Source organism: Lucilia cuprina, chromosome 3 (assembly GCF_022045245.1).
Source record: "Lucilia cuprina isolate Lc7/37 chromosome 3, ASM2204524v1, whole genome shotgun sequence".
Taxonomy (NCBI): domain Eukaryota; kingdom Metazoa; phylum Arthropoda; class Insecta; order Diptera; family Calliphoridae; genus Lucilia; species Lucilia cuprina.
In genome coordinates, this window is record NC_060951.1 from 46424390 (window position 1) to 46449971 (window position 25582).

General features: G+C 31.0%; 1 protein-coding gene across 1 annotated transcript in view; it reads right to left on the bottom strand.

The window, feature by feature from the left end:
• LOC111679282 (protein sprint) overlaps nt 1-25226 on the bottom strand; it is a 290124-nt gene extending 264898 nt beyond the window's left edge. The window contains exons 1-3 of the mRNA XM_023440821.2: nt 24945-25226; nt 11585-11715; nt 7555-7633 (exon numbers count right to left, since the gene is read on the bottom strand). Of these exons, the coding sequence (XP_023296589.2) occupies nt 7555-7633; nt 11585-11610 (105 nt within the window). The 5' untranslated portion in view covers nt 11611-11715; nt 24945-25226. The remainder of the gene's footprint in view (nt 1-7554; nt 7634-11584; nt 11716-24944) is intronic.
• Between the last annotated feature and the right edge of the window lie 356 nt (nt 25227-25582).

The following is a 25582-nucleotide window of genomic DNA, read 5'->3' on the forward strand; positions in this document are numbered from 1 at the left end:
CTATCTATCTATCTATCTATCTATCTATCTATCTATCTATCTATCTATCTATCTATCTATCTATCTATCTATCTATCCATCTATCTATCTGCAACAAAAATCTCGCAAAATTATACATGTGAAGGGTAATTATATTTCGTCACAGTCAAACATACATTTTTATTTCTTGCAATTTAGGATAAAAAACTCATGACTAAACAAATATAAAATTGACCTTTTTTAAACATTAGAAGTGAAAAAATCTATAGATATTTGCTCAATTTTGCATTTGTTTCGTTTGTTGTTTCTAGATATTTTTATCTAATAATTGTAAAGTTTTAGTTGGTTGTTAGCTTGGCAAATGTTAAACATAAACATAAAGAAATACTCAAAAAAATATTCACAAAACATATTTATGAATTACGAAATCAATGTATGAATACGTGTATTTATGCACAAAATCTTATTGTAATATTAGTATATTTAGTTAGCAGTACAATTTTTTAGCTCAAAAATTTTATGTTTAAAAAATTAAGAAATTATTTTTCATGTGTCATTCCATTTAGTTGTAGATAATTTTAGTTAGAAACTTTTTGCCGACTGCAGGGATGTAAAATTTTTTAATGTACTCGATGATGGATGTGGTCATTAAGAGCTAAAAAAAAGACATGACTTTTTAAAAAATAGATTTTGTTTCTAGTTCATTTCAACACCCATTTAAGTAAAGTCCAATTTAAACCTTAAAACTTGCTTTAAGGATGTGAAGATGTTGTACGTCCCACAGTTAAAAGTTTAAAACTTCCAGAATTTGAAATATAAATTCATATTCCCACTTGGACTTGTTAATCAAAAAACAAATAAAAAAAAGTATTCTTATTGTTACAGTGCAACATATTTGCAACATTTATTTGACAACATGAAATTGACCGAACGAATGTCATACAGACTTGCAAAAAAGATGAATGAGAATTGCGAAAAATACTATAAAAAACGAAACTCTGACACTTGTACACTGGTTTGTAAGATAAGAATTTAAGAAAACAAAATGTTTGACACTTGCCTCGTTGCAGCGGTAAATACATCACTGCCATATAAAGACAAAATGAAAAAAATAAAACTAAAGACAATATTTAAGATAATGACAATCTGTAAAAATTTTAAATGCAAAATAATTTAAATTCTCAACGTAAAAAAAATAAAATGATTCTTGATGCATTTACATAAAAAAATTATTTAGTTGCCACCAAAAAAAAAAAAACAAAGCAGCATTGCATGTGGTAATAAATTTATTAGCGTGTTTACATCTCAACATACACGACCATGCAACAACGTAAGAGAGGGGCAGTAAGTTGCAACTTCGGCGCTAGTGGTAGCCAGTAAATAAAGAATGCAAAAAAACTAAAACAACGCAAGTTAAATACGTTTTGTATAAATCTTAAAGATGAGATAAATGCAGCATGAAAGATATTCAAGTTTTCTTGTAGAAAACAGATTGAAAGCGCTAGGCGATAGTAGTGGTGATTTTGAGACGAAAAAAGTTCTTCCATAGATCACACGGAACAGTCATAAAAGTATGAAGGCCAAAAAGGGCAGGAATTGCTTCATGAAGATTTTCATAAAACGGAACAAGAACTTGCTATATCGTTACTAATTCAAAACGTAGGTTAGAGTATATGAAGCTCGGTCAAATAGCCGAATTGGGAATCAAACGAATTGTAGCCGAAAAACTTTGAAAAATTCATGTCCAAAATGCTATATGATCGCTATAAAAGAAAATCTTTTTTGAACCGAATCAAAACTTGCATTTAAAATTACGATAACGAGAAAGGTAGGACAGCCTTTATGAAGCCCCGTTGTCTAGCTGGATTGAGGACAATTCAATGTAAGAACGTGAGATCTTAAAATACGTGCAAGTCAGAAATGCAGCTTGACACAATTTTTGTTTACGGGCGGCAGGATCCAAAAAGGGAAATTTGCCATGAGAAATGTAAAATATAGTATGTGTAAACCGGCAAACCATTCGAATCGTACAAAGCCAAATAACATAGATGCTCTGGACTCCGGACCATTGCAAGAAATCTGTACCCAATTCGTTTGAAGCGAGAATTAGCCGAAAAACTCTTGGAATATTAAGCCAGATATGAATATGTTATGTGGTTAATATTTACATCGTTTAGCTACATGTTGCAATACTCTCTCTCTCTCTTCACTTCAGAACACTGTAACCGAAATTGACTTATTAAGATGTTGGTCTTTTGGCGCGGAATCAATACATTGCCAGATTGAAAACTATATAGCAAGATGTGGTTCGGAAATTTTGTTACACTTGTCTCATAGTCCAGATCTTGTCGCATCCAACTACTACTAGTATCGATGAATGCAGAGTGCTCCTTCTTTAAGGAATTAAAGGAAGTTTAATGACCAAGAAGTTCAGACATTATATCCTAAAGATCCTTGTAAAACTCAAGAAGAGCTAACAAAATCATTAAAAGCTATTCAAGTAGAAATTTTACAAAGTTTACGAACAGCAGGATCCAAAATGGAAAATTTGCCATGAGAAATGTATCTATTATGAGTAAGAGATAATATTTGTAAACCGGTAAACCATCCGTTTAAGGTCAAATAGCAAAGATGCTCTGGACTCCGGATCATTGCAAGAAACCTGCAGCCAATGTACCCGATTCGTCTAAAGCGAATATCCAGTTAGATATGTCTGATATTTACATGGTTTGGCTACATGTTGCAATACTCTCTCTCTCTCTCTTGCTCTAAAATATACTTCAGAAAAATGTAACTGAAATTGACTTGTTTAGATATTGGATTTTTGGCGATGAAGCCATTCAATGACAAGTTTCCGGAAGTTTTTCTATATTTGCCTTATAGTCGAGATCTTGTCGCATTCGACTACTATTAGTATCGAACCGATGCATAACTCACTCCCTCTCTATCTCTCTCTGGCATACACTTCAGAACAGAATATCTAACTCCTTATCCGGTGTAGTTCTTGTTCCGTCCAACATCTGTTTGTTTCGATTGAAACTCTCACTTTAGAAGGGAGAATGGAGGAAATTGACTTGATATGTTCTTAGCCTTTGGAGCACAATTCGTATATTTTCAGAAATATTGGAAAATTAACAAACTAGTGATATTATTTCCTAAAATTATCAATTTTTTTCATAAAAAAATCTAATCGAAAACATGTGTGAATATATTTTTCTTCAAATCAAATTATATATCTTTAGCACACAAAACTAAAAAACATGTTGCACCACGTAAATAACGAATTGTATAAAATAATGTTTAAATTGTTTGACAAGAGTCAAGTGTCAGTTAAATTCTCGCATTCAAAATCCATACAAAACAAAGCAACACAAAAGAACAACAACAATGAAATGTTGTTAAATAGAAGATCATTGGACCCCCTAAGGTGATTTCGCAAATTAATATGAAAAATTATGAAAATAAATGACAGTTTTTGTTGTAGTTTTTTTTCAAATTGCCCAATTGGACAAGAAGAAATAAACATTACAATTTAACAGTGAGTACCATGATGCATGTTTCAATGATTGTTTGGTTTAGGCCGTGGCATCATAAATTGTTGGTTGGTTAGTTAGTTCCACTCTTCTTAAATAAACAATCGGCATCATCATCAACATCATCTTTAGATGGTGGAAAAAAATTAATTGTGCCCAGAGGTATTTTTTTTATTTTAATATTTATATTTTTACATTTATTTTGTTTAGATCTTTTTTCGTCTTTTTCTGTTGCATTAAGCTTTCATTAGACTCTAATGTAATCATGTGTAATAGATGAAGTTTTTCTACCGAAATGTTAAATAAAATGTTGAATTAAGAAATTTTGAGGAAGAACTAACTAAACATGTATTCCTTGAGGAGATTTTAAAATGTTTTTGTAGTAAGTATTTAATTTGTTTTATTTTTATTTCGCTTGTAGTTATTTTAACAATGATTTGTTTTCTTTTCGGTTTTTATTCAAATGCTTATAAACGTTTGAGCTTTATTTGTGCGTGGTATCATGTCAGGGTCGGTTCTTTTTTTCTGGCTCTTGAATATGAATTATTAGTTTATGAGTTGTTTACGTGCTCTGGTTTTTTCTATTTAGATTGTTTAAGTTCAAATGGTAACTAAATTATAACAAGAATGATGATTACTTAAATGTATGCTTCTGTAGTGGGCAGTTGAAGGCCCTTGTAATCTGTTATAGTAGGTGGAAGATTCAATTTAGATGTTTGGAACCCTTGATAATGGAAAAGGCCGATCTACAGCCGTTTTAAGTTTCTTCGTAGATTTTACTGGATTCTCGATTGGAACGACTTTTTATAAATTTCATTAAAATATTTTAGTTTTAAAGGAAATTATAAATGTTTGCTAAAATTTCCGCTCTTTTTGCAATTAGAGCGTTATTGATCGATATAAAACCGATCCAATTTTTTGAAATTTTCTCAGTGTTTTCGATATGTCTGAAACGAACTCTAGAATATCTTTAGTATTGACACCATTAAGAATAGTTTTAATTTGTATAATGGGCGAAATAGTCATGGTGGGCGTGGCACCTTTTATATTAAGAAAATATTAAATCAGTGTATCTAAGAGAATATAACAGTTACCCATTATTACAATATCTGGTTATTTTCGGCACAATAACTTTCGGTTAAGCGATAACCGGAGGTTGAGTTAACGGGGCTTAGAGTCAATAAATTTTTGTCGGAGCTCCTTTAGTGTTTATTTAAGACAAAAAGTGGACGGATTAGTAGTAGGAGGAGTGGCACATTTTACATGTATAAAATACAAAAATTCGTTTATCTTGGAAACTATAAGAGTTAAGATGTTCAAATTTTGCATTTTTTACTTTAACATCCATGAAAACATTTTGGGTAATAAATTAGCGAACCACCAATAGCGGGCACCATCCATATGAATGAACTACAAAAATTCGTTAATAGGGGAAATTAAAGGGATTAAATTCTAAAAATGTTGCACGAAGAACATAAATATTAATTTTAAAATTTTGAGGGGAAAAAGGACGGTCTATCATTCGAGGTGCTCGAAACCCCCAAATGAATTAAACAGAAAAATGCTTATATCTGAGAAACTATAAGAGCTAGAATCTTCAAATTTTACACGAAGGACTTTGAAAAATTTTTTACATTTAGAGAAAAACGAATGGATATCAATGGGGGAATAGGAACCTCCAATATGAATACAAAATTTCGTACAACTGGGAACAGAGAGCGTATTAAGGCAATTTCGAATACACTGTTATAAAAAGAAGCATATTTTAGAGAAAGCGATCTGCATTGAACGAATCAAATCATATGCGCCTGTATAGACGGGACTATAAGGAGGATAAAGTAGAACTCCCAAACCTCTTCTTTTACAGTAGTTGTTAAGAGGTAATGGAACGTCTGCCCAAGCGTTGTCATGATGGAATATTGCGCTTTTATGTCTGGTCTAATATTCGGGTTGTTTTATTTTTTCATTGCAAACGAATCTGTTGCATTCTTCACATTTTCCTTGTTAAAGTCTTGCCAAATTTAGTGCTACGAATACTTGGATCTGATGATGATTCGGCTGGTTGCCGAAGGCAAGTGATTATTTAGTATAAAACATATTTTAAAGTTTACCAATCTATTCCAATGATTTACCAATCTATTGTTGAGTTATTCGTCAAAATTGTTTGGCTGGATCTCACTTTAAACGCATAATTTTCATTCGCTACTATTTATGGTTTTGTCAGATTCCAACGGATCATAATAAGTAGGAGAGTTTTTAGTTTCATCAAATACTAAGCATTATCATGACATGGATACTTGGATCTAATATTTCTTCTTGGACCAGCACTCAGGGGATGACCCCTACTCATGCAGTGCATTGTGCTGGAACTAGGAAAGTAGGTTGTAGGAGGGATGATAGAGGAAGTAGTGTTTGTGAACATTTGATTTAAACCTTTTCACATCGAAAGTGGCGGGGAATACTTCTGCAGGAAGTTTGTTCCACATACGGACAGTGCGACTGAAGAATAAATGTTGCACGTAATGTATTATGCGGTACACAAATGTTTTTTGTGCGATCACAAATGGGTGTGTTCTTGAAGACAGTCGTAAAAATATACGGGTAGCGGGTACGAGTTCCCTAATTTCAGAGGACAAACTACATCCGTACGGTACCCATTTTCCCCGCTTTCGGATGAATTCTGATACATGCAAACATTTAGAAATTGTGGCTTGAGCATTTCCAATGATTTGGGTCACAGATAATTTTAGTTTTTCTTTAAACTTGTTTGGTTGGCTGACTTTTTCTGAACCGCACAAACCATCTCACTTATGTTAAAAACGATGAGTTAATAATCATAAGGTTCGGTGAGGAATCCGTGTTTTTGGGGGCCTATTCAGATTGTAGGCCCATAAAAACAAATGTGATGTAAACAATTTTTTACTTAACTTGAGCGTTATTTAAGGATCTAAGGTTTTGTAGCAAAGAATACATTATTTTTATAAAATTTAAGATATTATTTAGGAACCTTCAGTTTAATGAAAAATGGATTCTTCGCGTAGTATTTAACTGATCTCAAAATGTCGCTGTTTTCCAAATTGTTGTTAGAATATCATTACAAATTTAATTAGGTTTAAGCTCCACTCGATTGGAGATAATCGGAGTTGTAAGCTAGAGAAGCTACCTAAACTTTTGAAAACTTTCTGGTCCCTTAATCTTACAAATTATTGCCCACCTCTTTCAAACAAAAAAAAAAAAAATACTTACATTCAAATAACTTCTTTATTGCTAAAAAGCAGCACAAAAACATTTTTCACATCTTAATAAAGTTAAATTTAGCAAAATTATATTGTATAATAAAAAAACACAACAAAAAAACACATACAGAAATCAAGTGCTTAAATACAATAAGAAAAAACGTACTAAACGCATAAAGTCGTAAAGATTTAAATAGGAAAGAGTACACTCCGCCAAAACCCCTAAAGTCCCACAAGATTAATTTCAACTAACATGCGAAATTCTAAGTAGCTAAGGCGAAATGCTAGAGAGACTCTTTAGCAAACATGACAGACATTAAAGCAGAAATTTTGTTTAAAATTGTAAATGCAACCTCAATGACTACAGAGCTGACCAGGAGGAGGCCTCCACAATACAAAAGTTTTCACTCATTGTATTGTTTAAGGTAACGAACAAGCAGATGATGTTTTAGCTATCACTTGTCGTAGAGAAAGAAGGTGGTTGTGGGGGTGCTTGTTCGCAATAAACGCGTTGAGTGTTCACAACAATGTCTATTAAAATGTCGACTCCATAAATCTACTTAAACAATTCTGTTTTTATTTATATAAAGAATATATATTTTAACAATGTACACAAGCAGTTGGTACTGCTTTTATATGATTACTTGTTATAGGAATGTTTATTATTTTAAAGACATATTGTCTTTAATGTCTTTATAGACATTATTTTATATTCTTTAAAGATGCTGCTGCTATAGATGATGAGGTGTAATAAAAATGAATTTAAACTTATATGTTTACAATATTTATTTAAATTTATGACTTACCGCCAGATATGTACTTTGACCGCGTATTCGAGGAGGTGGTTCACGAAATTCTTCACCATTTTCAGCGGCTTTGTCGCGCCTGCAAGACGAAGTTAAAAATGTTTTGTTAGAAATTTAAGTTATTACAGATTTTAGCTATTTTTCAGATTTTAGCATTATTGTAGTCGATGAAGAGATTTTCAAATAAAAATAATTTTTTGATAAAAATTTCGAGTGATCACAAGTTTTCACTATTTTCTTAATTGGAATCTTATTTAAGGAAAATTTTAGGTATTTTATATAAAACAAATTTTTTTGGTCATTGATATTGGCTATTTACCACTACTATGAGTCCTGAGTATGTGGGATCATGAGTACTACATGACTGTTTATCAAACATTGCTAGATATTAGATTTAGACGTCATCATACTAAACTAAATATACTGAAAAGTTATAAACAAACACCTGACCTTAACGATCGCATACAGGAATCCGAAAATGTAGAAAACTATGAAAAGAATATGATCGCGAACAGAATATCTGCTGTTACTCTGATGACCCTAAACTGGGAGACAAAATTAGTCTTAGGATCTACATTGCTACCCTGGTAACTGCGTAGTATATTGCAGCTTTCCTAATCAAAAAACTAGCGGAAGTTCATGGCACTGAGGAATATTTAGTGGGAAATGAAATATTTGCTAAAAAAGGTTCTTAAGAAAGTTATCATGACGATGTTTCTGTATTATAAATATTCTCCTACTTGGAGCATTGCAACTGTGACTTTGGACGTGGAAACGTGACATTTCTCAGCAACACTGAGATTATTATGCTTCTTATAATAAGCAAAGACTTAAAATTGGCTTTATTAAGATCTACTGAAGCTTTTTCTCCATTCAACTTAGACCGCTTTATGACATTTCACTTTCAAGTTATCAACTCCATAAATAAAGTTATAAATAAATTCTAAATGTATTTTTTTCTAATCTTTAGTCGGCTTCTGCAGTGTCACCAGGAGATCTGCGTAACCTATGACCTATACATCTCCTTTTGCATATGAGTAGACATTCCAGTTGTTCACTGAGATCTTATTAAAACACTGACCAAAAACAGTTTTTACATCTAGAAAAAAGAGTTTCGGAACATTGATTGATCGCTGTAACATTTTATTCTACCAACATTTTTCATTAAGATGAGCGCATAACTGGCCCGATATCGCCTTAGGTATATACAGACATTTGGCAAATCATCAAATGAGAGTTTACTTATTTTCTATACGAATGGGAAACCGTCCGACGCATCAATGACTGCATCGAAGAGATGGATGGGAGTAATTAGAGTTAACCTAGCAAGATTCGGAATTCGAGGTGTGAATCCAGCAAGATTTGTCTTAATAAATAAAGTGGACAATCGCTTCTCCATATATTGTTTTCTAATGTCTAGTCAGCTTCTGCAGTGTCACCAGCTATCTATCTCAATTTGGGAATGAGTATTTCATATTTATTCTGTTAAGGGGCTGTTCTTTCGATATTATTGCGGGCCAGAATATCCATAAGATCTTGTGCAAATATCAATTTATGAAATCCTGCAAAACATATAAGTCCCAAGATAGTGTATTGCACTTTTTACTATTGTATAAAGCAACGGATTTGAGACAATTTTTCAGTGATTTTATCTTTGAGGTGTGGAGAGATGATGGTTCATGGATGGAGGTTGCATAAATGATCATAGTATTTAACATATCGAACAGTTTGATATATGTTAATATTAGAGATGCTATCGGCATTGTATATTTAAAAAATGCCGGTGTGGAGACCAAGCCTTGCTGCTTCCATTTCCACAGACGACAGTTTCTTTATCAAACTCTAGACACTCCATTTGTTCACTGACACCTAAAGCCCTTATTAGAAGACCTATCAAAAAACGGTTTCTAACAGTTTTGGAACATTAACTGATTGATTTTCTGCAACATTTTTCACTAAGATGAGCTCACAACTGATAGCGCCTTAGGTGTAATCATCAAATACGAGATTAATATCGTTCGAAACCGTCCGATGCATCAATTACTGAAGCGAAGATATGAATGAGAGTAATCAATTAGAATATTAGAACTGTAGTTAAAACCACTGAAATCCTGAGGTGAACCTAGCAAGATCAGGAAGAAAAGCTAACTCAGAATAAAAAGATTCGAGGTAACCTTCAAAATATTCTTAGAAATTGCAGGACTTTTTTGAAATTATTTGCATGTTCCTTTTAATACCAACGAACATTTCTTTCTCATTTAATTTTGAAAACACTAACAATTTTTCTAATTTCTTTGTTGTTTTCAATATAAAACTAGAAAATACTTGTTTGTTCACATTTAGAGAAACAGGCCCTATATCTAAATAAAATTTTAAGGAACAACTGCCAAGAAACTGATTTCCTTAACACAAGGCTTTTCAATCACCATTTTTCATTTAAAGGAACGAAGAACAGGATTGTTGGCTTAATAGTATTCTTTTCTCTGACAGGATACGTAACATCCAGAAAATATTTCGTAATTCTTGATTTAGACTCCTAAAAATTAAATCAAAAAACCACTTTAACAACTCAACTATTAATAACAATTTAAGCTTCTTAGCTGGTTAAAACAATGCACACACACTAATAAAAAACAATTTATAACTGAATTGTGATTTAAAAAAAAAACATGTCATTTATCTATTAAATCTCAACACTTGCAACCAACCTCTACACAATAAACCAAAGACAAACTGCTAAAACTGCTACCAAAGTAATGCTGGCAAAAAAAAAAAACAACGAAGAATTCAAGTGAAAATTTGTCATCACGAGCAATGTTGTCAGTTTAATGTCAGCAAATTAAATGTATTTTGTATGCAACACGCCCCAATTGACGCATTGTTTAAATAAGAACATGATAAAGAAGCGCTGGAAAAACAAAACGAAAAACTTACCGCACTGGCACAACATTGAGTTGAATATATAGTTTTAGCAACAAAAGAAACTAATGTATAAAAGAAATCACAAGTTGCAAGAAGACTCTGCCTTTAGAAAGCGGATGAGCAGAAAGTGGTAAAAACATCCTGCCACTAAACAATACAACAACTACTACTACTGCCGTTTCAAGTATCGACAACAATGATGATGTCAGGTTAACAAATTGTTGCAATTTAGTAAAATAAAACAAAAAATAAAACTTTAACAAGCAAAAGATCAGCAATATTTGGTTACACTCAGCAGTAGCAGTAACAACAACAACAACAGTGACAACGACAAACATTTCATAAGGAAATGGAAACAATTGTTTGCTCTTGTATTAGTTCAGCGAAATGAAGAGAAAGTGTAGAAGATGTCAAGTAACATAACTGAGCAAATGTTTGTGCATTCTTGTTGAACATGTGGTTGCAATTGAAAAATATGAGATTTTCTATTATACTCCTTCTATTCAGCCTTTTAGTTACATTTTTGTGGTTTGCCAAGGATAATGTCAGCCAAATAAATAAAACAGAGTTACAACGTTTTCAATTTGTACAAGAAGATGGTTTTTGTTGTAAAATGTAGTAAAATTCTAGAGTTCTTCTTTTTTGTTCCTTTTGAGGGTAATCAAGGAATACAATGAATTCTAAAGTAACAGACTTATTTGTTGTATTACCACTAAATTATAGGATGGGGGGAAAACTTCTTTTTAAAGAAGTTAAATTTTAATTTTTCCTGCCACAAAATCATTTGAATATAGCTAGACATTTTGAAAAAAAAACCATAAACAGCATTAAAAGTTTTCTATACAAGTCTGCTACTTAAATATTTAATTTTTTTTTCTTATTTCAAGAATGTACAATAAATGCTCGAATAACCACATTTTTGATTATTCAAAAATTTTCATTTCTTAGTTTTCAATTGTTGATTTTTATGAAAATTTTCTTTTCTAGTCATATTGAAAAACTTGTACATTCATATTCATATTTGGATAGTAGGAGTGTGGTGAATTTTTCTGTATGTGTGTACTTAACATTAGTTTTTGCATTAGTGTATGTTTATTTTCAAACTCACCTCAATATTACTTCGTCTGTTGTCATGATGACGACATTTATTGTTGCATACTTTAAGGATCAAACAAATTCGCTACTTCACAGTCTTGAGATTTATATGGGGATATTTGTTATTTTAAATTGATATTTAAACTGTAAAGAAAATAATAAAAAAATCTTTAAAACAGATATAATAAACAGAGAATGTTTGTTAAAATGAACAAAATCGAAACAAAAAATTTAGCCGGGTGAGGCCGACCATAAAATACTATACACCTGTTACAAAAATAAAATATGATTTAGTTTTTACAATAAAGTTTTTCGAGATACGAGTATAACATAATTATGAACTCAAAATTGTATTCAGTTTGGGTTCAGTTGTATAGGAGCTAGGTGATATAATAAACCGATGTTAATCATTTTCAATATGCTTCGTCTCTGGTTCCATTGAAAATCATTGTTTGATTACAAGGTTTACAAGCCCTTTTCGAGGGTTCAATTGTATGGGGTTTAGGTGAAATAATGGATCAATCCTAACCATTTTCAATAGGCTTCCCTGGGATAAAAGAAGATCATGCACCAAATTTCATTGAATTATTTCAAAATTGCAAGGTTTACATGGACGGACAGACGGATAGACATAGCTTAATCGCCTCAGAAAAGGATTCTAAGCCGATTGGTATACTTTAAGGTGGGTATAGGAACAATATTATTGTGCGTTACAAACATCAGCACAAACCCAATAAAAACCCAAAAAAGGATTTTATATAAATTTATAAAAATTTCAAAATTTTCAAAAACTTTATAGTAATTTATATAAAAATATATAAATTATGTTTGTAAATGCGTTACAAACATCAGCACAAACCCAATAAAAACCCAAAAAAGAATTTTATATAAATTTATAAAAATTTCAAAATTTTCAAAAAACTTTATAGTAATTTATATAAAAAAATATTTAAATGATTTAAAAAAGAAAACTTTCAACATATAATCTGGAAAATTAGCGCGATCAATGATTAGATGAATGAACGGTCTTTTATGTGATCAATAAAAACTGATCGTTTTTCGGTCTCTCATAAAGGGGCATTTACAGTCGTTGAAGAGATTTTGAAATAAAAATAAATTTTTGATGAAAATGTCAAATGATCATAAGTTTTCACAATTTATTTAATTGGAACCCTGTTTACGGTCAATTTTAAGTATTTTGTGAAAAACAAATTTTCTCAGTCAAAAATAAAGTTATCGCAGATATCGAATATTTGAGCAAATTACTCTACTGGGAGTCCTGTTTAAGTGGGATCATAAGTACTTTGTCAAAGCTTTCAAAACTTTATTAGACATTAGAAGGATGCGTCATCAATATAAACTAGACATACTGCAGAGTTGTACACACCTGACCTCACCGATCGCAAACAGAAAACCAAAAATGTAGGGAACTAAGTATAAAAAGGAGAAGAAAATTTTTGTGGTCAAGAAGAACATTTTAGACAATTCCTGAGTTAATGATTTACGGACGAAAACTGTGGAGTGGAAGAGGTTAGCGTAATGAAAGTGTGTGTATTTTTTTAATGTCAGGGAAAGATCCATTATATAAAGAGTTCTAACCACTTTCATCTTCTTTGTTAGACAGACTCTCTAGAGAAGATGCCGTTGCTGCCTTATATCACAGTAGTCTTTTTCATCCACAGCGTGAGCTTCTTTAACTCCTCTGTGTGACATTTGTTGACTTTGGCAACATCATCAAACTTTTTCCGAATTATTGAGTTTGCGTTTAGACCACGTACACATCGAAGGGACATCTCCAATAACTGGAACGAGTGTTCCATGGGCTTCAAATTCCCTTCATACCAGATTATGTGGTTCTCTAGTTGGACCAAATGTCAAATTATTCTAAGGAAAAGACAAGGATACATTTGATATTCGCCAGTTTATAGTCATGGCAGACTAAAGATATTTAAAGCAACTCTTTTACCCGGAAGCATTTATCAAAGTAACATGCCTCCAGGTAGAAAACTCTCTAAAAGTTGGATTTTGTAAGAAAAAAATATTTTTCGTAGTTTTTTTGATTAAAAATTTTATTTTTTCAATAATCCCATTTTTTTACGAAAAAGTCTATTATTTGAAAAAAAAAAAAAAAAAAACTTATTTACGATAAAAAATTATTTTTTAGAAAAATTGAAATTTTACCTAGAGATAATTTTACGAATCTTTGGAACCTAAGAACCAATTTTTCTAAAAGATTATAAAATCGTTTTAGCTAAAATATATTCTACTTAAAATTAAAAAAGAGTGTTAAAAAATTGATTCTAACTGTTACCGTTAAAATACAGAAATCGAAATAAACCAAAACCTTAGAAGGTAAAATTCAAAATCCAATATATACAAAAGTTGCGCTAACTAAATAAGTCATATATTTTAGTATTATTTAATATTCTGATGATTTAGACACTTTGTCGTAAAAAAACTCTTTGCAATAATTTAAAGAATTCCTATTGTTTAAAGCCCTATTATATTATATTACCAAATATGAACAAAAGATCTTGAACTTCTTTAAAACTGCACACACACACAACTCTTATCTCGTCATCTCGTTAAGAATTTACTCACATATAGAGAGAAACAGTGAAACATGTAGTGATCAGAATTAAAACTATTAATTTTTATAAAGTTCATCATATTACGAATAAAAATGAATGGATCTAACAATAATAGTTTTGCCTGTTTGCATTGAATGTCACAAATTGTTGTATGTTATTAAGTATGCTTATCTTTTTGATCTCAGTATATGTCTCATTTTATTATGTACGACTCTTTTTTTACTAGTCTGAAGACTATATAAAGCTTTAGAAATGCATTCAGTTCGTAAGAAACTATTGTTGTTTTTGTATGGATCTTCTAGTAGAGTTTCATGGTCAATGCTTCGGTAAAGAAACGAAATGAATCACTATTTCTGCTAAGTAGGTACTTATTTGCAAGTTAAGAATTCAACAATAGTTATAAACACTTGGCACTGTGGGGCAAGAAAATATTATCGGAGGTTATCAGAAGCATCTAAATTATATAATGTATCAATCAATATTTAATACTGTATTTTTTCCTTTGTTATAAGCTATAAGTTAAATTAATCACGATCATATTTTATAGATTTTTGATGTCTTTGTCCTACTGTGCAATGCATTCATATGACCGAATGAAAGGAAGTTTAATATGAAAAGTTTTGAAACCCAACTATGTAATTAAGGTATGAACGCATTAAACCGAAAATGAAAATAAACACAATTTTAAAGTGAATTAGAACTGAAAGCAAAAAAGGAGCTAAAATATGCAGGGGTAAAACAACTCTAAATAAACAAATAAACGAAATGAAATAAATAAATATCACACATGTAAAATCAACATTAACTAAATCAACACCTGAATACAATGATCTCTGATGCAATTATACGACGATGGTATGAAAAGCAAATAATAAATACTCTAAAAAAAATCAGCATATATATTAGTTGTATCTTGGCAAAAAAACTAAAGTGAAAGAAATGATACCAATTTGCCACGCATACAAAATATAAATTTCAAGCCAATATTTTGTTTATTTTTTTTTAGAGAAAATACATATTTTTCTCACCTTTTTTTACTGTTATTGTATTTAAGTTATGCCGAAAATGTAGCAAGTTACTAGCAATACACTCTCATTCCCATTCCTTTCTCTTTCAAACAACACAATCATTCACTCATAAACTCCTTGCCGCCGTGCCAAGAGCCAAAAAGTCGCAATAAGAACAACATGTAATGCATACAAAACAACTAACTCCCTACAAGAGCAACAGCAGCAGCAACAACAACGTAATAACGAAACATGCAAAATATAAAAGTTGTAACCGAAATTTATTTCGAAAACTGGCTACAACGTACATTTGAAATTATTCTTGGGTTTTGCAAATACTATTTGCCTTTTGGTGTTGCTGTTTATAGTTTTGCCACAAGAAAATTTCAAAACAAAATTCATGGTGGGAGTCCAATACGAAGACAACATTTTCAAAGACGTAGCCAAGAGAAGACGGCGACACATATTAAACAGATGACTTTGGTTTTTTTCTTGTCTTATATTTTATAGTCATCGATGCCAATAGCAGTGTAAATAAACCCCAACAGGTTAGATGGTAGAAGATTTCTAATTTAAAGGAATGAATTCGTTGAGCAAATATGTAGTAGTTTTCAGATAATAATATTTTGCTAGAATTTGCATTATCCTTCATTTCATTAGAGCTTGATCCATTGCATTTACAAGACACGGGATCAATGTTGTTTACAAAAAAACTTTTTGTTTAATTAGCGCAACTTTTCTTCAAAGATCAAGATCTTTCACATATACATATACGCAAATTTTTATTAGTATTTTTCATCCGAAGACTCCAACAACATGCAAAGTATCTTTAACCACTTTCTTGAAAGACCTTTTACTATGCATCGGCTACAAGCTAGTTTTTTGTTGTTTTGCCTAAACTTCGTTAAGAAAGATATGGAATGGATTGGAATAGACGCCGCAGCACGGTTGTCTCCGTGGTCTTTACCATAAATGATTTCTTTGAATCTACTTTGTAACTTCTTTGAATAAGACGAGCTTTTCAAAAAGTATCTGAGTTTTAACAGTTGTTGAAATAACAGACGTCGCAGCAAGGCTGTCTGCATGGTCTTTACGATCTCTGACTTTTATAAATCTAGGAATGGTCTCTTCATTTGGTTGTTGATCGATATATCTGTAGCGATGGTCTCTTTTGTTGTTGTTTATTGGTAACTGTGCTAGTAATCAACTTCGTTGAATCAAACGAACTTTCCAAAACGTATCTGAGTTTTAACAGTTTTCGGAATAATAAACGTCGCATCAAGGATGTCTGCGTGGTCTTTGCGATTGCAGACTTCATAAGTAATTGTTTCTTTATCTTCATTTGGTTGTTAATCGGTGTCTCTGTAGCACAATTTCCTTCAAAAAGACAAGCTTTATAAAAAGTGTCTGAGTTTTAACAGTTCTTGGAATAATAGACGCCGCAGTAAAGTTGTTTCCGTGGTATTTACGCTGACCGTGGTATTCACTGACTTTTTGGAATCTCTGTGTAGCAATTGCCTCTTTATTCGATATTCATTGGTAAATGTGTGCCACATATAAAAATTTACAGATTTAACATTCTTTGTAATAAGGATTGTAAGAACGATGGTGCATTATTTGGGCTAACATCGTACCGTTTCAAACTGATGCATATTTATATAGAACTTTCTAGATAATAACTTTAATAGGACTTTCGATTTAAAACCTGAAACGGTACTAGTTGGAAAAATTTCTTTGCAACTGCATTTGATATAACGTTCTGAAGAAATCTAGACTCCGTCAGAGATACCGTTTCCAACTGAAGTCCTGCAGAAGATAACAATAATGTGACAATTTGTTAGAAAAAACTCGTGTGCGTTATTTTTGTCTTGTGCAGGACTTTCCATTTCCAACCCATAGGTCCCTCAAGTACATTCATTAAAGTTGTAAAACATTGGAACTAAATTGTTGGCGTTGACCTATCCACTGATCGCAACAGCTTGAATGACTTGTAGACTACAAAAGAGACTGTACTTAGATGAACCAAACTTTTAAGAATCACATGCAGATTAATTACTAACAATTATTTCCCGGGAGTTGGTTCTATTTTGCGTGCTTTAGAAAGATGAGAGCGAACAAATTCCAAGGGATAGAAGTCTAAATAGGCCTGATAGTGTTTCAAATTGTAAAATAATGAAACCTATTTTTACCTATTTAAAGATTTAATACCTTCAAACATATGCCATTCTAAGTACAAACACATGTGTGTTATTCAAAATGTATCGAGAATATTTGCAACTCATTGCAACAATAAACAATGATTCTAATAAATATTTTTATAAAGTAGAAAATTTTATTGAACTTTCATATGTGTTCATGTGTGCTCCAAAACAAAATCATAAGATAAAATAAAATTTTTTTAAAAAACTAAAGCACAAACAAATCAGAAAATATTTTAAATTCGAAACGGTATATCGAATCTCTTTCTCTCCAGAAATGGGGTTGAAGTTGAAGAAACTCATTTATTTATGCAGTCGAATGTGTGGAACGGTACATGTTTGCCTCATGCTTATTAGCAACATATGTTGTTGTTATTGCTGGCCAAAGCCAAATAACTCCAGTGAAATCTCCCCGGGTTTATTTGTATGTGCATGGAGAAATATTTATTTGTAAATAATAATTAACATACTAATGCCAATGTGTATCGTGGTGGAAGAAAGTGTTTACAATTTTAGAATTGATTTAAAATGCGGGATGTACAAACTCTATTTACAAAGAAATTGCCATGTTATGCTAGTAGTTTTCATTATGGAACAATTTGTTTTTTTTTCTTTTTTTTTTGTCATTTAATTGGATTTAATTTAATGCTGGTTGCCTTAAGCCAATTTCGAATCTTTTTATATCAAATGCTAGTGATAATTATGTATGCTAAGGAATTAAAATGGTTTTATTTAGAAAATGAGGAATTTTATAATGTTTATAATTATTGAATTAAGATAATAAAATGTTAACAAAAAATCATTCAATACTCCTTAAAATGCAGTAAGTTTTTTTAGACAAATTGTTTTTACCTTTTTATAGAGAATGTCTGAAAAATATAAGTAAAAAATAACAAAAGCACTTAAAACATTCTTCCTGTCATTGATATTTAGCCCACACACATGTATGAGCTTTCCATTACACACATTGGTTTGTAAAGTAGAGATGATCATGAGGTGATAATTGTACTTTTTTTGGGTACATTTTCGAAAACAGGATTATTAGAAAAAATACAAAAATAAAAACTTATTTTGCTGTTTTACTTATACTTTAATTCATTAACTAGAACAATTCAACTCTGGAACAAAGTATAATAAACCAGATATTTATTGTTTATTTCACAAAACTTAACAAAAAAAATTAAATCAAATTATTACTGATTTTTTCTATATTTTAAACAAATTTTGTTCTACATCACAAGCATTACATATATTTGGCGCATGTGCCCCACGGGCAGTTCTGGGGTTTAGTTTCAATTTTTTTCGGGCTTCAAATTATATTATCGAAAATATTATTATGTCTTATTGTTCACTATTATTGACGTTCTAATACTGACCAATATATTTTTTCTATCACAAAAACTAAAAAAGTTAGCACAAAAAGTTCACACAGTGAAATATTTTCACAGACCTTTGAAATACAATTAATCATGTCTGCCGCCCATCACATGTAAAGTAAATGTTTCAAATTTTCAGGGATGATAGATAATCGATAAACGAAAACAAAATTTCATAATGGGATAAAATCGATTACTCAGTTTTCAAGTTATTCGCTATTGACAGATGTGCCCCTATGGCACATCCCCTTTCTACCCTATATCAAAATTTTTAATTTTTCTTCCAGATCTTTTCGTCTAAAAACAATGTATATTCTACACTTTTGATTTTCGGGGTCAAACATTAAGGAAATTTTGCAAATTTTAATTCTTATAAATTTTATACCTTTAACTTGAAAAAGTATATATTTCTTGGTACTTTCTTCAATTTTCCCTTTCTAACCCAAAACTAAAACCGTTTACGTTTCAACTTTTTTTAATTTAAGTGGAAAAAACTCTAGACACTGACAAATATACTTATATATAATTTGTAAATTAATTATGCCATAATTAAGCTCAAAGAACTGGGACAACCGACAAAATGTTGTGTGCATAATGTAAAAAAAACTAAATGAAAAAAACAAAGACAAATAATTCATGAAACCGGCGAAAAAAATGATTTAAAAAGATACATATATAAAGAGACACTTAAGAAAAAACCTCATAATCTTATAATATAAAGCAGGTTTATTTCTGCTAAAAATGTGCAATATATATTTAAGAGCAACATTTTTTTATTAAGAGAAATCCATTTTAAGAGAGTGTGTTTTGAATCAAACAGAAAGATAGGGAGGAAGTTATAATTACAGTTATGAGCAGCGATGCCAGAAATCTTGGTAATGTTACAGCGTTTTATTGTTATATGAAAGAGCGGTTTAGATTTGTCCACTTTGCAGCAAGGGTCTCTGTTATACGATGTATTACCTTTGACCACTTGACTTTTTATCAAATTGATTTCAAACTTTTATATTGAATGTTTAGTGTGCTTTACAGAAATTTAAGCGGAACATTCAAACAGTGTTCTGTGATTCAAGTCTTCATAATCAAAAACCCAGCTGGAAAATATGAAACATTTTTAGCCCTGACATAGCTTTACCTTTTAAGCTTCGTTTAAATATTTTGCCATTAAGCAAGGGTGAGTTGTGATTTTAATATAGGGGAACAAAGAGACCTATACTACTTAGATCTATGTAGAACAGATGAGAAAAAAGCACCACAGCTATAAAGTAAGATGCCCTAAGATGAAGAGAAAAGCCGATACTTTGGTGGAATATCGAAACTTAAGCAACTTTTGTTTAAATTCTTTGAAAGAGGTTTGTTGTAAATTAAAAATTGCAAAAAAGAGAGACACTAGATATAAAAACATCGTAAAATGCATGTTGCACGAAGAAATTCCGTTTTTCTCTATTTTCCAATAGAGAAAATCCAAATTTGTCAACAAATTCTTTAGTGCTTTTGAAAAAGTTGAGTTACAGATCATTAGAACCAAACAGCCTTTAGAAGCAGTGAGAGTGAAAGCTTGGCCTCTATTACACCCCCCTTCATTTTGATCAAATTTTTCGTCTTGCTCTCATCAGGGTCATCCTATAGGATCTTCGTGGTTAACTTTTCTTTTAAAACTATTACATTCGCACTGTAATGTGAACCTTACCTCTGGAAGAGTAAGAAAGTTAGAGCTTTCTTACAATCCAATACGGTCTTAAATTTAATTCTATCACATGATATCGCCCTACTTGCCTTTTAGCTGTTGGTTAATATATTAAGCGCTGTGGGGGCCATGTTTATTCAAATCAAATATACGCATTCCGTTATTGCTCGTACTTGTGCCTAGAACAGAGATAAAAGCTGAAACGGAGTTGCCATAATTTTAAATTATTATTGCAAATTGAAAAGTGTTGCCACACAATATTGTGGTAATATTAAAATTGTGAAAACTACTATAAATGTTCATTTTTCTGTAGAAAAAACTTATATAGAGAGAGACAGGTTTCTATATAACAGACTATTATACAGAAATCAATATAATAAACGCTAATAAGGTCAATTTCTGAAGAAAAGTTTAAATTGAGACGATTATTTAGCCGCCGCCGCCGATATTTTCTATAATAAGCCACCGCCGCCGACCTATAATGGTTGCGCCGCCGCCGCCGATCATTTTGCATCGTCTTGTATCTCTGGCCTAGAAACGTGTGTTATGATTTGGTAAAAGGTGGTATATTTCTGTTTCTGGGTCTTCAATATAGAACCCCAGCCTCACTTTGTCCCCCAATTTAGAGCCATCTATGTATCAACGGATTCCTACTGGTATTTGCTCTAATGTTCCACGATCAGTTTGTTTTAATTAAAGTTTGGTGGACCGAAGATGGCCCACAACAGACCCAATAGAGCCCTAGGAGTATTTCTTTCAAACTAACTAACTTAGTATAATTTATTTCTTTATAATTAGCAATGGACTTAACACTGTTTTCATTAATCCCTATATTTATGAACATTTCCTATAACCCAAAATTTCCAAAGAATTGTACTCCAAAAACCGCCAAACATTAGTCATCAAATTTTACACACATACATCGAATGAATTTTAAATTAATTTATTTTCACTAATGTTATTCAATATTATGATATAATTGTCTATTCCCAAAAATCCAAACACTCAAATAAATGATAATTATCTATTTTTTTAATTTTTCATTAACATCATTATTAAGTTTATTATCAAATGATATAGAATTTAACTTTAAATTTTTTAACACTTCCGAAACAACAATTGTTTATGAAAATTTTCAATGTCTGGGCAAAGAAAAAACTCATACACATCAACACTTTAGAAGTAATTTTAATAAATACAAAATGAAATTAAATCTTCAACAACATCTTTTCATCTTTTGTAAATGAAAAAAAGTAGATCAAAAAAATCAACAACATCACAAGTACTGAGGAGAGTTGAACAGAGAATGTAATCATAATTTAGTCCAGTGTAAAGTGCTTCTGTGCGTATGGTTGCATGCAACCAACAACCATCCAACAAACCACTTGGAAGGCAGAAGAGCAAATATATATGTAGTATATTTTCAAGTACACAACACATGAACTCTTATGGATTATTAAACAACAGCAGCAACAACAGCAACATCATCAACTGAGAAAATCATCGTGATTATGTTAACTATGATGTGGAAGTGAATCTGGATAACTATGATAATAATGATAATACTCATGATGCTGGGTTCGACGATTATAGTTCCATAATGAACCTCTCCACTGGTATTATGTTTATTCATATGCCTGTGTTTGAATGTGTTACTTTAATGCTACAATTATTGTTGCAATATAACAGTCTTCTTATTTTCCGCTTACTCACTCACTCACTCCACTTAGAGTGTCGTAGTTGAAGCTTATGCTGAAAAAGCGTACTCGTATCATGCCACTGCACACAGCTGATGTCTAGGGGAGCATTGACTTTAGATTTTACAAATTATATTCAAAACTTCGTACGTTATTTGAATAATAAATAATTTGCCACTTAATTAGTTTGAACTTTTTTTCTTGTTGCTTCTCTGTCTTGCATTGTTTTTTCATTGTTTTAAGTATAAACAAGTGTATTTAGTTAAGTACAATAATTACCAATAGATATTTGCTGTTAATTTGTTTAACGAGATGGAAAATATATATTGAATTTATTTAAATTTATTGTTTGTTAAGAAAGTAATTAAATGAGTGCTTGTGAATAAAAATGCTGGAGAAAAAAAGCAGATAATAATTTTGGAAAATTAATTGGAAGATTTGCAAAAGAAAAAGGAATAGGAATAAAGAAATGTATCTCTTTTTGCGCATGTTATTCCTTAATACTCTCATTATTTATGAGACAGTTTAAAGATAATAGATTTCAAAGAACTACAAAGAAGTCTAAATTGGATTTTACTGTATTATCGATAAAGTGTCACATATTTTCTTTACCTTTTCTCTTTGACAGCTTCCAAATATGTTTGACTCCAAGCCACCAGCTGAAATTCTAGAATGGTTTAAATTCTCTGGAACTAAAGATTAAACGATTTGGAAGTACATTTTTCCAAGGCCTTTTCAGGCATTGTTACCAGTGGGTTTCTAACTCGTTACCCGTAAGTTTAAATTCATCACTTTATGCTGATCATGTTTGCATTTTTCTTTGTTGATCACTTTCTCCTTTAAGTGCTCCCAATTGCATACAATTATTTGGAAAACACCTACAAGAAAGTTTAATTTGGATTGTCTGGCTAGCAACTACAGATCTCCGAGACTAGACATGATTTCAAAATATATTCTCGATAAAGTTTATATATATATTTAACATTTGATGAAAGCTTTCTTTTCAATGTCGATTTAATGCAAATGCTCCACTTTTAAAAACCTCGTCCATCACTCTTTATATAACGCTCACCATTTACTTATTATTGGTTCCAATCTATAACTCTAAAGACTAATAATGGTATAAGTTTCAAGCGTGTGAAAATCTAGTTGGTTCTTTCGGAACTCCAAATTAGTTGAGCTCTAAATCAAAGAGATCTTATGAAATCGGTGGATGATATTTCAATTCTGTATCCAAGTGACATAAATTCCAAAAGGTTATGTAATACAAACTGATCAAGTACAGTTCTAATTTCTGAAAGCAAAGTAACCCAACTCGTTGAAGGATATTATCTTCATTGTCATGATGAAATATTTCATCAGAGTCTTGATGGCATTAAATACTGGATCAAAGACTCATTTCCATTAGTAATGACTTGTATTTACAGCTTACTTGTTAATGACTATTTCATATCGTTCACATATAAATTCTTATGGAGTAGGAACTGGGTGCTTATCCTTGTCCGGTGAATAAAACAAAACAACTTACTTAGTTATGTGTTTTGTAATAACATATTTAAGTACATATTTGTAAGGGAGCGATGCATGTACCATCAAACAATATTTACTCAATAAATTGCGTCCAAAACAGAACCTTTTAACAAAAGTTTCAGATTTCAAATAAGAATATATTTTTACCTAGATATTTGGTACGAGACAGACTATACAGTTATAGGCCAACTATTTATGTGTATTGATAGTCCATGAATATCTGACAGAACGCAGTAAATGAATGCATTTCGATTTTCTTATTCCGTTTGTAATACATCAAAATATTGGTCTTAGACCCACAAAAATATATACATATATTTTGGGTCCTTCTTAAATTCTAAGACGATTAAGCCAAGTTTGTCTGTGTGTTAAAATCACTACTGTGGTAATTATAGTGATTTTAACACACAGACAAACTTGGCGGTCGGATCTAGATAATTGAAGATTTGTATCTCTATCCGCCATATGTGGTCCCTTTCAGAAAATGACTTTAACGCTTATTGCTGGCTTAGAAATGAGAGTATAGCAATAATATTCGATATAAACAAGTTTTGTATAAGCTAAAATGTCTCGGTCCATAATTGACCCAAGATCATGTTTAGAAAATTACTTTAAGGCTTATTATTTGCTTAAAAATTAGAGTACAGCGATTAAATTCGACATCAGTTTTATCTTCTAAGCTCGCTTACAAAAAGGGAGTTAAAGAAGTATATTTTGCTTACAAAGAAGTTGTTGGGTAAGTTGTTTTTATTTTTAATAATAAAAAGGAGCCAGTGAGAATACAAACCGGGGAATTCGGTTTGTTAGTTAAATGTTCTACTCACTGCACCACTGCTTAGCTATTTTATTTCAGATACAAAGATAATGTTGTTTTCTTCCTTATAAAACACAACTCTTAACTCGCAATTAAGTAAAATGTGCAAATAAAATGACAAAGACAAAAATAAAGTACTTCTATATAAGATTAAAAGATAGTCATCACTCGAGTACTTTCAAGGAATGCAGACTGTAAGTAGTAGTCATTGAAAAGTAAGTCGTTATGGAATTCCAACCCATTACCGAGTTTTTGCTGGGATTCTAAATAAAACCTGGGGTAAACATTTAGCTGCTTTACAAATAGAATGAATGACTAATTCAATATTTTTATTACCAGACAGTATCATTATTACACAAACTACCTTAAACAACTTTGAGATTTTCATTAATTTAATATAAACAGATCTACAACAATTCTCATTTAACACATATATGAACTTAATGAGACAAAATATGATAAAAATAACTTACCAAATTGATAAGTATCTGTATTATAATCCAATTATCCAAATTTTGTTGCTTTCAAATGAAATTAAACTTAATGCTGACGAAAAATTCACTTGATTTCTTTTTAATTAAATTAAATACACACAATATGTTGCAACAACTAAATTGTCGACTACTCGTATTTCTTTTTTTTTTAGAGAAAAAAATATGTATTCTTGTTTAATAATGAAAATGCACTTGTTAATTGAATTAAACACTCACTTTTCTACTTGGTTGCTTAAACAACAAGAAGAAGATTCAAGATCAACTTTATATTATTCTTTAGTATTTTGTTGTTGCAATTGTACACACACATGAAATATGCAAGTAAAATCTACAAAATAAAAAAAATCCAACAAAAATATTTAATTCATGGTTAATAAACACTTAAGCACACTGAAATATTCTCAAAAGAACAATGTAATAAGAACAAGTTTAAAAAAATAAATTTCTTGTTTAAAGAAAATTTCACTTAATTTCGCTTTTTATTTTTTTTTTAATTTATTAAAATTTCTTGGTAATTTTTAGTATTTTTTTTTTGTAGTTACTACTATTATTTTATTTATTTATTAAACCACAAAATAGTATATTGCTTCATATCCGCCGTTAGATATCATGCAAAA